General features: G+C 43.0%; 1 protein-coding gene and 1 long non-coding RNA gene across 2 annotated transcripts in view; both read left to right on the forward strand.

Annotated features, from left to right (window-relative positions):
* LOC125000720 overlaps window positions 1-12356 on the forward strand; it is a 53167-nt gene extending 40811 nt beyond the window's left edge. The window contains exons 2-3 of the long non-coding RNA XR_007111367.1: window positions 1023-1067; window positions 11744-12356. This is a non-coding gene — a long non-coding RNA (uncharacterized LOC125000720). The remainder of the gene's footprint in view (window positions 1-1022; window positions 1068-11743) is intronic.
* Window positions 12357-13992: 1636 nt separating this feature from the next.
* sox1b (SRY-box transcription factor 1b) lies at window positions 13993-16125 on the forward strand. Its single transcript, XM_047576313.1, has one exon. It carries the CDS (start codon window positions 14463-14465, stop codon window positions 15534-15536), a length of 1074 nt encoding a protein of 357 aa, XP_047432269.1. The 5' UTR covers window positions 13993-14462; the 3' UTR covers window positions 15537-16125.
* Window positions 16126-17066: the final 941 nt, after the last annotated feature.

A 17066-nucleotide genomic window follows, 5' to 3' on the forward strand; every position in this document is an offset into this window, starting at 1 on the left:
ACACACACACACTTTTTAGCCTGTGATTTCGTATTCATGTCACACACGTTAATCAACCTGCTTATCCCATCTGCTGTTACACACTGATACACACACACTTTGTACCTGCCTCTTTGTGTGTATGTGTGTGTTTGTGGAGCGTTACGTGTTTGACAGACAGCGAGAGAGCCCTCCACCGCCAATCTGCATATCTGCATATTAACGCCGGACCATCCCATTAATTTCCTACGGCGGCTGATAACCATCGCCTCCTCTCGGCCTCTTTGTTGCTCCCACACGGCGCAACCGAGGTGTCGCGTGGAGAGGCTCGCGTTTAATTATTATTATTTAACATCCGCGAAATATTACAGGGATGACGGAGAGGAAGCGATTTGGTTTTAATCTTAACGCTGATTCGGTGGCGATTGTTGATTTGATCGATTCGGTTTAAAGGCCATAAGCGCACGTTAATAATGTGTGTTGTATTTTTACGTAAGGCCCTTTTGTGTGTTTGACAGCTCTGCAGTAACCTTAATTAACTGTGGGAGGTCTAGGCGAGTGGCCTCGCGGCATCCTGTGTGTTTGTTTCACACCACATCACAAGAAAGCAAATGCTAATCTGCTATTTGCTATTATACTCCAAGACCTTGGGTGAGACGAGGGGAGGAGGAGGAGGAGGAGGGGGGGAGTAATATGACAGCGGTGGAGAAGAATAAGTGGAAGATGGCGAGGTTATGAATGAAGCCTTTGTGAGCGCGTGTTTGTGTGAGTGTGTTCGTAGTAGGAAAGAGAGGCCGGGCAAATTAGAGGTGTGAGAGGAGAGGGTGCCCACAAAAAACAAAACAAGAGGCTTCACGTGTCGTCTTGATGTGTTGAACTGCCTTATGGAAGAGATGTCAAATCAAACCGTGTTTAATCTGCTTTTTCGTACAATCAAACTCCGATAAACACATTTCTTTAGTTTTATTTACCAGCATCTAAAAGCAGGGCCTTAAAACTACTGTGTAATTAAATATCTTTTTGCCTCTGCTCCTTTTTTTCAGAGGAAACCGAAGACGCCCAGAAGATGCTGGACACCTGTCTCCGAGGTAAGAAGCCGTCTCTCTCTACGTGTCCTTGTTAAGTTCGTGAGCGTGAGACACATTAGTTATTTTAACTTTACATTCGCCTTAAACTGAAGTTGTCCTGAGGAAATTAAAATAGTTATACGAGGCTCTTTACTAGACCAAAAGTTTTTTTTTTCCTCCTCCCATGTCTTTGAAACTTCTCAAGGCTGATAACACCGTCTACATGTGCATGAGGCGCTTTCAATGAGATAAACACTTGAGCTACAGATTGTGTGCAGAAGGAAATCCATAATGTTTGATACCAAGGTTAGAGTCATTGTTTCTCTCTCAGTCTGTGCTCTCGGCCACAATAGGGAAATATTCTTCTCCTCCGTGAAGAAACGTTTCCAATCAAACCCTTCAGCTGAGTGCGTGTGCGTGCGGCATAGATTAGGTCAAGTGTCACTACCTCCATCTGCACGTTAAAACGGCGGCTAATAACTAGACATCTTTTCAGTCAGGCTGTCCTGTCCTCTCAGTCAAAGCGTGCAGAAATATTAGATATATAATGTGATATTTATGTTTGTTTTGCAAAGGATTTGCAACTTTCCTTTCTAAACGCATTGTACGAGACTAGTATAGTGATGTCAACAAGTTGGTTTGTCTTAGTAGCTGCTGGAAGAGGAGGAAAAAGAGCATATATGTTCCCTTCTTCCTTGTGTCTGTTTGCAAAATGAAACGATTAATCTTTATAACGCGATTAATAAAGATTAAAAATGACGATTTAATCGTGATTAATCGAAATTAAACAACAGCAACCCTGTGATTAATCTTAATAAAATTAGGCACTGATACACATAATAAACACCCGTTTTCTCATTTTAGATTAATAACTGCACAAAACAGACTTACGTTGATACACTGTTATGTACAATAATGTAAACTGTAAATATTACCGCCATTAAGATGCTGCTTATTAAATGTGAAAAGTTGAAGTCAGGATTGATCTTTCCTGGTTTTCAGGAGGCTGTCAGAGATGATGGAGATGATGGAGAGTAGAGTAGAGGAAGGCCGGTGGTTATGATGGTATTTATAGATGTAGAGTGTTGGTTGTGAGGCCCTGCTCCTCAGCCTCGGCTAATGAACATGTTGACTGGGGAACTAAAGCGGCGCTCGGGCTGAGTGAGATTTTACGTCCCTAAAAATACTCTCATGTTGTCTGTTGGCCTGAAAGACTCTTAATGGACATCTCATCAGTGGAGAGTGACAGTATGTACGTGGTGCGGTCCAGGGCTGGACCGCTGACAGCGCCGTGATGAGATGATAATGTGTGTTCTTCACGCCGGAGGAGGAAGACAGAGTGATGGACATGGCTGTTTCTTGCTCTTATCCTGATCATTTGTCCACTTTGACTGACTCGCTCACCCTGCAAACACACAATCAACACCGGGGCTGACACACGCGTGAAGGAAGGCACAATGTAAGAGCTGCCATCATCATCATCATCATCATTTAAGTTCAGTTCATACTGGCTTTGAATGCAGAGTGAAACACAATGTTATTGTGCTATAGTTAATATTGAACTCTTCTACTCTAATAACCAGTAGTGTGACTCTTACCCAGATGTGATGACACACATAACACATAAATGAGGATTTTTAAACTCCGTCACCTGCAGGTTGTTAGTTAGTGCTCAGATAAATGCGTCATCTTGTCCTCGACTGCACTGGACGTCCTCACATATCTACACTATAAGATGAAATGCAGTTCTTTTTTTCTTTTAAGGTAGTATATGATCGTCTCCTTAGCGTTTCGCTTTCAACCTGACGGAGTGATGCTACGTCGGCCGCCTCCGGCCCCCTCACAGCGCCTCCTGTCATCCTCCTGATCTCCGTGTCACTGCTTTTATCTCGTCACCCTAAGCAACCTCTTCATCTTATTGTCATCCCGCTGCTATCTGCCTCTTTGTCACTTTGATGAGGGTCAGCGGGTCATCTGGAGGGCTCGTCATTAGCCGGGGGAGGGGAGGGCGTGCACGTACGTGTGCACGCAACGCCGGCATGCACACGTGTACACAAGATAACACTCTTTAATGAGCAGTGTGGAGGAATGGGAAAGTATTTAAATGTGCTGCTACACAACAACTACTTCCTGTGTCTCCTGACTCTAACAACAGGTTCATATTAGTTTTTCTATAATATTAAATAATTTTTTTAATGAAGATTTTATGAGGAAGTAGAAAAAGGCCCAACAGGAAACACCCACAAAAAAAAAAGCAGCTCATTAATGAGTTGTGAGTCCTGCCAGGCTTTTCCTTTCTGCTGCCTTCTATGCTGACTCTCTCTCTCTCTGGTGCTTCATCTGTGTCAGGGGAACAATAGGAAACTGCTGATGGTGTTTCAGGTCGGAGTAAACAAACCGAATCCAGTCCCGTCCCGTTTTATTTTCCGCCGTTCTCCTGTTTTCTGCTTTGGTTAAAACTGGAACATTTATATTTATATATATATGAATGAATTAGAAATAGAAAAGCAAATAAAACTGAAAGTTACTTTGAATGTAAAGTCTGTTTGTTGTGAGTGAAAGCGAGGAGCTCTCTCCTGTGTGTTTGTGTGTCTGGACATCGGCTCATTGTGCGCACTGGTAATGAGAGCTGCTCAGTGGCTGTTTGTTTAGGTGCTCCTGTTCTCTCTCTCTCTCTGTGTGTGTGTGTGCGTTTACATACACGTGTACACAAACGCGTGTTTGGATGCCACTATTTGTTCAGCTTCGCCCGCTTCCTCAAGGTTGCCTCATGGCAGCCAGGAGACGGGCATAATGGTGAGCGTGTGCGTTCGCCCCGGAGGAGCAGAATCTAGAGTAAACACGTGTGTCCGTGTCTTTTCCCAGGTGGAGCTGGATGAGTGAGTCCAGCGATATCGACGAGACGCACACGAGCGTGCGTTGCTTTCGAATACAAGAGAAGGAGTGGACAGTTGAACTTGTTGTTGTTTTTCTGGATCAATCTTGATATGAAGCCCTTTTTTGATGATCTCCTAATGAGTTATTTAAATGTGAGGCGTCGAGGATTCAAGCTGATGTGAATTTGGTGTCGGTGTATTGTCGATCCATCTCAAACCAAAGGACACAAATCAGTTTAAAGGCAGGAAAGCTAATGTGTGTCAACCCTAGAGAGTCTGTAGCTTTCATGTTCGTTGTGTTTCGGTTGTGTTGCCGCGTTCCCAGACAACTTTTCCAACATATTGCATGTAGCGTGATCCCGTTGCGTCTGTGCAGCCGTCGCCGTCTCTCATCATGCACAGCAACTAATGAGTCAGAGTGTCGGACGTTTGGTTCAACAGAAGCAGAGAGACAGAGGTGTTGCGTTGAGCCGCTGTGATAACGTCTCTCACTCCGAGCGTAAAAAAAAGGGGGATAAAGCTTTTTTTTTTTTTTTTTTTTCCTCCTGTTCCACATGCCAGGCATCTCCCAGCGGCCTCTCTGTTGACACAGTCGTCACAATGGGAACTAAAGGCCTCCCAACGCCTCCCATTATGAGCCTAACCCCAGGCCCGGTCTCTGTGCTGCAGGGTTATCCAGTACAGGCCAAAGCCCCCTTCAATATTAGCCTGGATATATAAGACTCACCCCCCCCCACACGCACCCCCTGCTTCATTGTTCAGCATTATTCAGCTCCCACAATAGGACATCACACTTTGGAAGTAATTTTCAAAAAGGGGAAGCCAATCAAAAATAATGGCACTTATTGTTTCTCTTTTGCCACACATTGCTGAGCGCCCTGCCCCTCCCTCCTTTGTGGCTTTTTCTCTGCCCGTGCACCTAAACCCCGGTTCATTCACGTCCATTATACGGACAAATTAAATAAAACCCCGCATGGGCTGGAGGCGAGCGGAGAGCCGCGCCGGCCGCCGGCGGTGGACGTTGGGAAGAGTCGGGGACGGGTGGGACGGCACGAAGGGACGGCAGAGGACGTCCAGAGGAAGAGACAGATACTCGCTGTCCGTCACCGCGAGGCCAAGACTCTAAGACCAACAGAGACTCAGGAGGAGGAAGGAACAAACCACCTGGAGATTATTCACCTGACGTCCATTTTTTATTTCCTGCTCATCGTTTCTTCAACAAGATTAAACAGCTTTGTGTCCGAGTGACAGACACAAGGAGGAAGTGGATCCATGGAGAGACTCCTGGTTAAAGAGGGAAGGTACGTAGCTGCTTCTCAAAGAGGGAGGGTCCTTTGACGCCTGGAGGTGTGTGGTGCTGGTTGAAACTATCTGCTGTGTTTTAGGTAAAATGAACCTGAAAATCGCTCCCATTCAGTATTTGTGACCCTGACACAGAAATCAGACCTTCACTTCATGCACAGGAACTACAGAAAAGGCTTCAGCTTTGAACATTGGGGGGGGAAAATAACGTAATTGCATCCACTTGTAGCAGCAGGGCCCTGCTCAGAGCTGCTGTGTTTTGGGGCGTCCAGCTACGCGATGTGAGAAGTGGCTTTTGTTTTTTATGAGCTGAAAGGACAGTTTATCTGTGTGTATCATTTTATATCACTCTCTTTATTATAGGTTCATTATTAATGAACTAAATGTGAAATCTATCACCTTTATCTTTATTTATTCTGCAACTACTGAGGACGGTTTCTACTCTGACGTCCCTGAATCACTCAAATAAATCAGCTCCAGATAAACATATTACTGAGGAGGAAGAGAGGAAGCTTTAAAAAAGAATAGAAGAAAATGGGAAGAAAAGGTTACGGAGGGAAGGAGGAAAGGGCAGGTGGAGAGCTGCTCTTTAGGGTCTTTGAAAGCAGCTGGTCGTGGCTGGAAGCTTGACCCCATTTAGGACGAGCGAGAGACACTGACACATGTACGATACGGAGAGAGAGAGGGAAAGGGAGAGACTCCTCAGCCCCACACTTAAAGGCCCTCCACAGGAAGTCCTCATTCTTCCTCCATCCCTCACCCCCCACCAACAGCTGCGAAAAAGCCCTCATTTAGGATGAGTGGAGGGGAGAGAGGGAGAGAGAGGGAGAGAGGACCCCCATCCTCCCCTGAGGGGGGTCCTCATATCAGAACTTTCCCTCAGCAGGAACCAGAGAAATGTCAGCGAGGAGGAAGGCTTTCATCATTTCATTTGGATATTGATTTGTGTTTGTGCTCGTAATCACAAAAATTTGACCTTTTCTCGAGTTTCTGAGGTGGAATTAAAGAGCGGCCCCGTTTATTGTCTGACACCGATCGACGTGACGGGGAAAACTGAAAGGAGCACCCGTATTATTTATTATTTATTTAGTGTTGGTCTGTGTGTACTCCAGGCTTTTTAAAAGTGTAACACACTGAATAGTTACTGTAACATCCTGACTAAACTTTGTCATGTTTGTGTTTTTCAGAACTTATCAGACAGTGATTCTCTGTTCGGTTGTAGCGTTTGAATGTGATGAGCTGTATTTACTGACAACAGACCGACCGGCCATTTCAGCTCAGTGACAGTTGTAGGTGTGTTGTATGTTGGAGAGACAGGAGCACATGGTCCTAACGTGGCAGACATCAGGAGTTTGAGTTTATTTATTGTTGGATATAAAAGCTGCAGGTGTTTCTCTGCTCCATCTCCAAGGATTATACCAACATCACACATTTTAGCCTGTTAATAATGTGTTAACTACTGTTCTGGACTTTGTCGCACTAAACCATCATATTTATAACTCATTTGTCTTCACGTTCAGTGTCCAGCAGCTTCATCCTATAGAAACAGATATGAAAGATATTTAAGGTACATACTCATGTAGATGTAAAAGTTAAACATAGAGGAGAAACAGTAAATTTAAGTCCTATGATCGTTGTGTGAATGTGAAGGTGAACCAGTGTGTGAACGGCTCCTAGAACAACACATTTAGCTTTTTAAACTGATGCTAATATATCAGTGCTCCTTTTCTTTAGGTATAAAGGTGTGTGTTTGTGTTTGTGTTTGTGTGTTTGCATTGACCAGACAGGTTGAACTGATGCTGATGACTTTGATGTGTGTGTGTGTGTGTGTGTGTTTGGCTGAGACTGACTGGTGTCTCAGGGGGACTATCATAGCTGCTAATCCTCTTCATGGTCCACTAATCTGTTTTTGCCGGGGTCACTCCCTCCCCCCCACCCCACCCCCCCACCCCCCTCCATTCCTCTCTCTCCTCCCTCTCTTTTTACTCTTCACCCCTCCTCAGCAGGACCCCCCCCTCTCTCCTTACCTCGTTCTTCAGAAAGGTCGTTTCTTTCTTCCTCCCTCCTCTCCCTTTAATAACACTAATCTTATTACACAAAGAATCAAAGCTTTCATGTTTAGCTCGTGTCCATTTGAAAATCAAACTCATAATGTGAGGTTAAGGCTCCTCTTCCTCCCCGTCTTTCCTCCTCCTCTTCTTCCTCTGACCAGGACAGAAACCAGGTGATCTGATAATGACATGTCAGCATTTATATTGTTGTTTCTGAAAACACCTGGATGTGACCAACCACAGCAGATCTGTCACTATCTACCTCCTCTTGTTTGTTTTTCCTCCTGTATCGGTAAATGAATTACAGCATTTCAGCATCGGCCCATTGATTAATGCTTGTCCCATCTCTGTTTGTGTCGGCTTGTATCTGAGTTTGAGACGATGATGATGGAGAGCTGAGTTATTTATTGATCAACAGATGTTTAGGAAGCTTCTGTTGATGCTCTTCAATCATTTTCACTTGCAGCTTTATACTCGACACCTTCAATCCTGGAAATGAAAGAAATATGTTACAAACATTCAACTTCTTCTTCATCATCCTTCATGTTAGCTTAATTTACCACCAAACCAGACATTTCTGTTTGTCCCATTAGTGAAAGTTGAGCCGTATTAATGAGCCATGACAGCGGACGAGTCACTGTGACCAGTCAAGACGTCTGCCATGAAAACATGAGTTATCAGAGAGTACTAGTTGGTATCAGCTCAGTCCTGATGCTGGCAGCTTTTCCACTGTTCTGTCATATTTTAAGTATATTTCCAAGTGTCACAAATTTTACAGTGAACTGTGTCTGAACGTAAAAGAAAGCAAACGTCAGGAAGGATCCCACTTCCTTCTATCCAATCATCTCCTCTTCCTCCTCAACCCTTCAGCTTTACCTCTGCTCTCACCACTAACAAAATCACAATCAGATTTCTTCCCAGTTCCCACACACACACACACACACACACACACACACACACACACACACACACACACACACACACAGACACAGACACGTGGTCTAATCATATTTCTTCCTATCGAGAAGCAATCAGTGATAGTGTTGGCTGCTCCCAAGCGCCTTGACAATGCTGGCAGAGAGGGAGGCCACACATGCTCTAATTAAATTAAATGTGCGCATGTGTGTGTGTGTGTGTGTGTAGTAGTAGTAGTAGGTTGTGTGGGGGAGGCACAAATAAAACGTAGCATCAACACTGTCGGCAGAAGGTGCATAAATTTCAGCTCCTCATCAGTTCTGTTAAATTTCCCGGTCAAAGAAAAACAAGAATCTTTATCTTGAATCCTTTCGTTGGGATTGTTTGATTCACTCCATCACTGAACAGGACTTACAGTGTGATAACTACTCAATGATAATTGTAGCTTTCTACAATGTCTGAACTGGTTGTTGACCACTCGTAGCACTAGAGCATCACCCTCCCATTATCTTTCAACCTTTGATTTTATAGTATTAACGAAGATTTTAACTCTTAATGATGCTATTAAACACAACATGTGTTTGTCAGCTTGACGACAAAAGAGTGTTTGCTATTTTGTGTCATTAATTAGTTTACACAGTGTTGAGTGTGATGTCAACTAGAATGTGAGCAGCAAACATTAATGGAAATCTGTGTTATTCTTTTCCTTTACCAGTTTTTTATTGCAATATTTAGGTTTTGCACATTTCTGGGGTAAAAGAAACACAAGTGTTGTCATGCTAACGATTAGCATTTGCTATATAGCATCTCTGTTTAGTTGTTGTCTGAAGAACAACAGTAAGGACGTGATGACCAGCAATCAGAGAAAAACGGACATGAGTGTCTGCAGGATGTTTTCTTAAAGTGTTTTGGTTTGTTTTGTTTACATGCTGCTTCATTCATGTCATTAAATATCTGTTTAAACAATTCCCTAATTTTCTGAATGTCTGACAGTAGGAGCCACGGTGATAGATGAATGTTAGACCTTGTGATGACACATTCTTGCAGCCTGAGTTCATTTATTTATTTTATTTTTTACATGGAGAGTCTGTTTTGTGCACATAAAAAAAGCAAAAAAAAAAAAGACAAACTAGCTCTTGCCATTTTTAAGACATAAAGTCTGTGTCTGTCTCCCTCCATTGCTCCTAGCTCCTATTAGCAATGAGTGATGTGGCCGCTAATTGTGAAAGTACTTGGAGAGAAATGACAGGAGGCCTTGTTAACACCCTCAGCACATTCGCAGCAGATGTGAGTGTGTCAGTGTTGTCCATAAAAGAAAGAAGGAAAAAAAAAAAACAGCTGAGATTATGTGCTTTTGTGGTGGCGTTGTGTGGTGAGAATCCTGGAAGTGTGCCACATCTGTGCGAGAAATGAAAAAGTTTGACTCCTCCGCCAGGCAGCCGAGGCTGCGGCAGACAGGCAGAGCCATTAGCACGGCTCTGTTAGCGATCGCCTTGTAAACCGAGACCCCGGCCATTCATTAGGCATCAATCAAAGGACGAGGTGTGATGATTAAATGATGAGTGCAAATGCTTAACAGGGCTCGGTACACCAGGCCACTTTACTCTGACACTTGAAAATGGAGGAAAATGGAAGAAGTTAGCGTCTGTGTGGACGGCTGCAACTGCTTGGTCGCAACTGGTTAATTTATTCATGGAAGTTATTAAAGAAAGTGAATTTCAAAACTTCGGCGCTTGGTGACGCCTCCGAACGCTGGTGGAGCAAAGGTAATTCAGAGCGCTTGCATTGGTTCTCAGTAATCATCGTTAAATTACTCTCAATTTAAGACTTCAGGCTGTTCACCGAGCATTAAAGAGACCATTTCCAAAAACGAAACTTCAGCCGTGAATAGGCACCCGTCACTTTTAAGTCATGTGATTCAGAGTCAGGACGGAGAAGAGGGAGCCGACTAATATTATAGTCACATTAAAATACGTTATTGTGAAGAAACAAAACTATACGTTGCTCAACTTGGTTTTGATTTGTGTTGTACATGTGTCAGTATAATATATGACATAGATTTCACTGGCAGCCATGTTTAAAATGAGACTGTGTCTGAATCTGTCCGTTCAAAAAGTAGAAATGATTCAAACAAATTCAAGAGACAGAACCGGACCTTAAAACAAAGAGGCGTCAGCATTTAGATATAACTGAATATAAGATGTTAATGGTCGTCACTGTAACACTGTCTTCAAACTCATTCACAGGGAGTTTGTTTGTGGAAACATAAACCACCTTAACAATAGTGTTACATTAAAATACACACGTCACAGTTTGTCATACTCAACACTCTGTGCACTTATGGACAGAATATAGTGGAGGTCAACACTAAATGTATTTAAATGTGATTAAACTAGTTCAGATGGATTCAGACTCATAGACAATGTTGCATATGATAACACTGAACTCTAACTTTTAAAAACACACTAAGTTGTCGATGTTGAAAAAACCCCATCACATACTATAAAATGATATGTTCTTTACTAGATGGATAAAGTTCCTTGTCTTATTTTATATAAAGACTATTTGGTAATAAACCCTTAAGTCTTTATTCCTGTATTTACAGTAGCGTGAGCTGTTGTGATTGTGCGCTCTAAACATGCCTTACTCATACTGTACGCATGCATGTGTTTGTGTTTGCCTGCTCTGTCACTGCCGCTCGGCCCCAGTGGAGCTGACAGCTTGCTGTGACAGAGAGCCTTAAACAAACCCACCGGTCGGCGGCTGCACAGGAGAAATGCCTTTGATTCTGTTAGACACACGGATTGCGTGTGTTTTCACAGCCTGTTGCTTCAGAGATTTTAAACGTACCTGCTGAATCCTTGCTGCTGTGTGTTTATTTATATTTATATATAACGATGAAGACGCCGGCTCTGTTGAGTAGAACAGCAGCTCTCGTACCTGCACTTTCATCTGAAGAGGTCAGTGCAACTTCTAATTCAGTTTCACAAAGACACAAATTAATGTTTAGTGACACCACAACTACAGCGGAGCATTGACAAGCACTGAGCTGCTGTGGATGAGAACACAACAAATGTACATTTCAAATCAATTTACTTTGAGTATAGTGTCTAAATATACTGTATGACTGAGGTTATTTTAGTTGGGCCTTTATTTAGATGATTAAAATACGTTGGCCTTGTCCAGGGCAGCCTACCGCCTATTATAGGAAATACACAAACTATAGATAGACAAACAAACCCAACAATCACACTGACATGATGTACAGGTACATGTGTATTAAGTGAAGCATCTCCATCAAAACTCGGTTAAAGCTACTGAATCCCACAAGGACTCTGACAACAAGTTTAGTCGCTTTATTTACACGCACTGTTAGAAGTAAACGTTTCTTATAATTGTGACGTGAACATTCATTCATTTTCTGTAGCCGTCTATTCTCTGGAGGCTGCACGGGGCTGGATGTTGGGACAGACTCTCCAGACTGGTAATAAAGTCCTAATATGAGGTCAGTCCTGTTGTTTCCTACATCAGAAATCTTGTTTGTTTGTTGCAGATGTGAGTGCAGCTGTTTAGTTTCAGTGGAAACAATCAGCTCTGCAGACCTTCACCCGTCTGTGGTGGAGACCAACCTGAAATCAATCTGCCTCTGATGTGTCATCGTCCCTGAAGACGTCAGAACAAATACACTCTGGACTAAACTCTGAATCTGTCACAGCTACAACAACCAACAACCAGCTTCACACGTTCAAAACTAGACACAACATCATCCAACACTTCTTTCCTATATTATACACATCTTCTATTCTGTAAAGTTCATGTAACTTAACAACCAATCACATTGCTCCATTTACATGAACAGACTTTAAACCAACACCACCATGTTGTTGTTAGAGAACAGGAACATTTTGTTGTTCTTTAACAGTAGAGGAGCATGAAACTAATAACCTACTGAGTCAGAAGTGACCTATATCTGATGCTTGTACACAGTTAAACTTCTAACACACACACAGTTACACCTAGTAAACAAGTCAGGTCATAATAATGGATGATGAGGAATGAAGGGTTTATAACATACATCTGAATGTGTACTATCTGAAATCATTACATTTTATTATGTGATTACTTTATGAAGCTTTCACTGTAATAAAATCTTAAATCTCAGGCCACATGTTGGTTTAGCTCCTATGTTCTTTTTACAACACAAATTAATAAACTACATATTGACTTAAAAAATGGATGTGGTCTTGTGCATTTCATCTTTTTTATTGAGATCAAAAACTGTTTTTTCTAGTTATGTTCTGTAAAACTATTTTATATTAACTGGTTCATAGTGAATATCAAAAATAGATAACCCTCTAAAGCATTGGTCTAAACCTTTTCCTGTCAAACTTCATGTCTGTGGCTGAATATTGCTGATTACTGTTTGACACAGCTAACAGAGCTGTGATCTGAGAGGCGTAACTCACTTATTACAAACATAACGGAGAGACATCGACTCTAAGGTCAACCTGTAAAATTGTATCGTCAATTAAAACCTTCAGATGACCTGATGAAAAAGTTGATTTTGATCATCAACCTTGATAATTCACTAAGTCACGGAATCAATAGATAAACAGAATATATACAACAATAATACCCACTCACAGGAGGTTATTATTCAGTCAAATATCAAATATGTCCATCAATTCTTCAATCAATTACTCCGTTTAGTTTTCTTGTGCTGGAAATAAAAAAAAAAAAATGCGTAGAGAGAGGACCACAGATCATACGAGCCACTTAACAGCACTACACCCTCCTGGTACGATGGAGCCAGAGGAGGATCGAGCCGTGCCACTGTGCCAGCTTAGTCCACCAGCTCACTGAGAGGCAACCAGCACCTGACAGATGCCACTTGGGAGCATAATAAAGAGGGCTGGAAAGATCCCGCACTTCACGGGAACTATAAATGTATCCACTCCTTTTTAAATGTCTGTAGGACTTTAATAAGGTTAAAAAAAAAATGAACCAAATTCATGTCCTGCTTTCAGGTTAATTATTTAGATTTCCCATGTTTGTTTGGTATAAAATGAATATCTTAAATAATCATTACAAATGTGTATTATTAAAAGTACTATTTCATAACACATACTCGAAAGACTAAACATTAAATTTGTATTGTTTAAAAACAGTCTCATAACAGACTAAATAAATTTCTTTTTTTTTTGCAAACAAAGCATTAAATCGTGGACCTTTCGGCATTACATCTTTATTTTAATAATATGAAAGATTTGTACCATTTATTATTTATTACAGGATTATTACTGTAGGTTTTTTCTTTTTTGTCTCTCGTGCTCGCCACCAAACAAAAGGGGCGCTTTGAATGGCACGTGCTCCGGGCGTCAGTCACCTGTTTCCTAGCAACGGGCACAACAGAAAAGCACCTGTGGCTCTGAATAGGAGGGTGTGTTGGCCTGAGCTGGACAAAAACCTGGGACACGTCTAAAAAAAGAGCCGGTTTAGGTCATAATGGAGACTATAAAAGATGTTCAAATAATTACCAAAAACCCGCTGTAAGTCTGAACAATAACGATACGGAACTGCTTTAAATTTAAATGTATAGTCTTTATGTAGTTTTCGTATATTTTGAAGGGCCTGTTAAAATTATTTGATGAATCATTCGGTTTTATATTCTATATTATATGTATTATTCATTCAAATATGTATTTGTTGAGTCCATTTCCTTATCTTTAAAGTTGCATTTGTTACAAAATAATTGTGTTTATATTTTAGCTCTGTTTGAAGCATGCGCAAAATTAGGAACCAAATTGTTGGTGTGTGTGTGTTTTTTTTTTTTTTTTTTTTTTAGCTACACACGTGAAAACAGATGACAGAGGGAGTCATTTTTAGGTCTCGCGCTCCGACGTCACCAGAACCTCGAGCCCCTGCATGCAAATCACGTCTGCGCTCGAGCCTCTCCATTGGCCGTCTCTCGCTCATTTAGCTGCTGTCAAAGCGCGCGGCCCGGGCACGCTCCGGGAACTTTTCCCAGTCCAGCTTCAACCAAAGTAAAAGCTCCAACAAGCGGTTTCCATTCTTCTCGGCGCTCGCGGATGACAGGAAAAAGGCGAAAGGGGGAGCGCGGAGCAGGTTTACCTCTGAGTGGATTTCATCCTGAGACTAGAGCATTTTCCATCCATCTCTCTCCGTTTCCGTCACTCTTTATCTCCTCTCCCTCGGAGGCTCAGCCTGAATGTTTCTGTGTCTTTGACTGGTGTCCTACCAAGACCAGGTGAATGTACAGCATCATGATGGAAACGGACTTACATTCCCCCGTGGTGCCCCAGACCAATCCATCTAACCCGGGGGGACACGCGGGAGGAGGAGGCGGCGGCGGCGGCGGGGGGGCCGGAGGCAAAGTCCCCCAGGAGAGGATCAAGAGACCCATGAACGCCTTCATGGTGTGGTCCCGGGGCCAGCGGAGGAAAATGGCCCAGGAGAACCCCAAGATGCACAACTCGGAGATCAGCAAGAGGCTGGGCGCGGAGTGGAAGGTGATGACGGAGGCCGAGAAGAGACCGTTCATCGATGAGGCCAAGCGGCTCCGGGCCATGCACATGAAGGAACACCCGGACTACAAGTACCGGCCGCGGAGGAAGACCAAGACGCTGCTGAAGAAGGACAAGTACTCGCTGGCCGGCGGGCTCCTCGGCTCCTCGGCGGGCGTGGGGATGGGCGGCCAGCGGCTCGAGAGCCCCGGAGGGGGCCACGCGGGGGCAAACGCGGGCTACGCCGCGCACGTGAACGGCTGGGCGAACGGCGCGTACTCGGGCCAGGTGGCGGCCGCGGCGGCGGCGGCTCACGCCATGATGCAGGAGGCGCAGCTGGCGTACACGCAACACCCGGGCTCCGGGGCTCACCCGCACCACCCGCACCCGCACCACCACCCCCACCACCACCACCCGCACAACCCGCAGCCCGTGCACAGGTACGACATGAGCGCCTTATCTTACAGCCCCATCTCAAACTCTCAGAGCTACATGAGCGCGTCTCCCCCGGGCTACGGCGGCATCACCGGCTACACTCACCAGCACCAAAGCTCCGGTGTCTCCCCCGTGTCCGGAGCGATCGGGGGCACCCTGGGGTCCCTCGTGAAATCTGAGCCTAGCGTGAGCCCGCCGGTCTCCACCGCACGCGCGCCGCCGTGCCCCGCGGGGGACCTGCGGGACATGATCAGCATGTATCTGCCGAGCGGCGAGGCTGCGGGGGACTCGTCCGTTCAGAGCAGACTGCACGTGCTCCACCCGCAGCACTACCAGAGCAGCGGCTCCACTCCGGTAAACGGGACGGTTCCTCTGACGCATATTTAAATCGAAATGTACCATAGGCACTACAACAAACCACAACCAAATATTTAAACTCTAGATGTGGACGCAGGCTGCTGACGAATTGTAAATTATAGGCGTTTATAGCCATAAAAATGCAATCACTTTGAACAAACTTTTTTATTGTTATTATTTTCTTTCAGTGATGGATTTTTTTTCATTTTTTTCTTTTTTTTTTTGTCTGTCCGAGCTAAAGGAAAGCGTATCCGATTTACTCCTGCTCTCTGGAACAGAGCATGCCAAGTGTTGACACGATTTAAATTATAATCCGTGAAGGCTGGTGCATTTTTGAGGGTTATTTCCCCGACTTTTTTCTGTGGAGTTCGAGGCACCAGCTGCGTGTGTTTGAGGGATCCTTAAAAAAAAGCTTTTTTTTTTTTAAAAGAGGGAGGCGTATAATAAACGGAGGGCGGTGTGGAAGATGTGTTTTAAAAGTTTCTAGGCTGCAGTTTAAATTGATTTCCGGTTTTAATGCTTGTAAAACATGTGAGTCGGTCGGTGTAATTTGAATTTGTTTCTGTTGTTGTAAAATCTTGTAAATTGTGAATAAATAGGCCTACTGGAAACGCTTTTATGCAATTGTACATAATTTACAAAATACCGAGACACGTTTTCGGGTTTGAGACGAACCCGTTTTTTTTTCTCGCTTAGTTAAATAAATTTTCCAAGAATTTGCTCTGTGTTTTTAAACAGGCCCATACATTTGTGGAATAGGTTTTAAAATGCTGTCAGCTCTGTTCTTTAATGGTAACACTGACAAGAAAAAACGAACAATTAGTCGTGTTTTCTGATTAAAAAGAATATATTCTGTACCAGTGGAGTTTTTAATAGAATATTTTCGTTATAATTAGAAACACTGGAAACAGGAGCATATTTTGTTTTTTTTTATATTTATTCTGATTTATCTTTTTAAAGATTTCCCTGCTTTTAAATCAATTTAAATTCATGTTGAACACCATGATGGGTCATATTAAGTTGTGGTGTATGACATTTCCCTACTAATGTCACTGTTAGATCATATTTAATCGTCCATGCACTAAATATCTTTATGAGCCGGATGTTTTTTTTCTTTTCTAAATTAACACGGGGCCTTATTCTTAATAGCTCCTACTTTATTTGTCATTTTCTAAATTATTCTCACTCTTAAGTTTTAATTCATGTGCTCAAAATACAAAACTAAACACATTTTGTATTAATTCGTTCATTTTTTTCTTTCTTTTGTTTTAAACGATCAAAATACATGTTGGATATTTCTCAAGAAGCGAAAGTTGTTTTTAGCATTTGTTGTTTTTTCTTGAGGAAGCTAAAATATACGTTACCCTCAAACTCTACCCTCAATTATTTATAATTCCTTCACAGTCAAACACATGCATCATATTGTAACTCATATTTATTTTATTTACCTCTAATCTAAATGTAAAGCCAAACTAAACCAGAGTTTCCTTAGCCCGGTTCTAACCTCCAGCATCAAGCGCCTGCATGTGTGTCATTGTCGTGGCTGTTAAAGTATTTCCT

Source organism: Mugil cephalus, chromosome 23 (genome assembly GCF_022458985.1).
Source record: "Mugil cephalus isolate CIBA_MC_2020 chromosome 23, CIBA_Mcephalus_1.1, whole genome shotgun sequence".
Classification (NCBI taxonomy): Eukaryota; Metazoa; Chordata; class Actinopteri; order Mugiliformes; family Mugilidae; genus Mugil; species Mugil cephalus.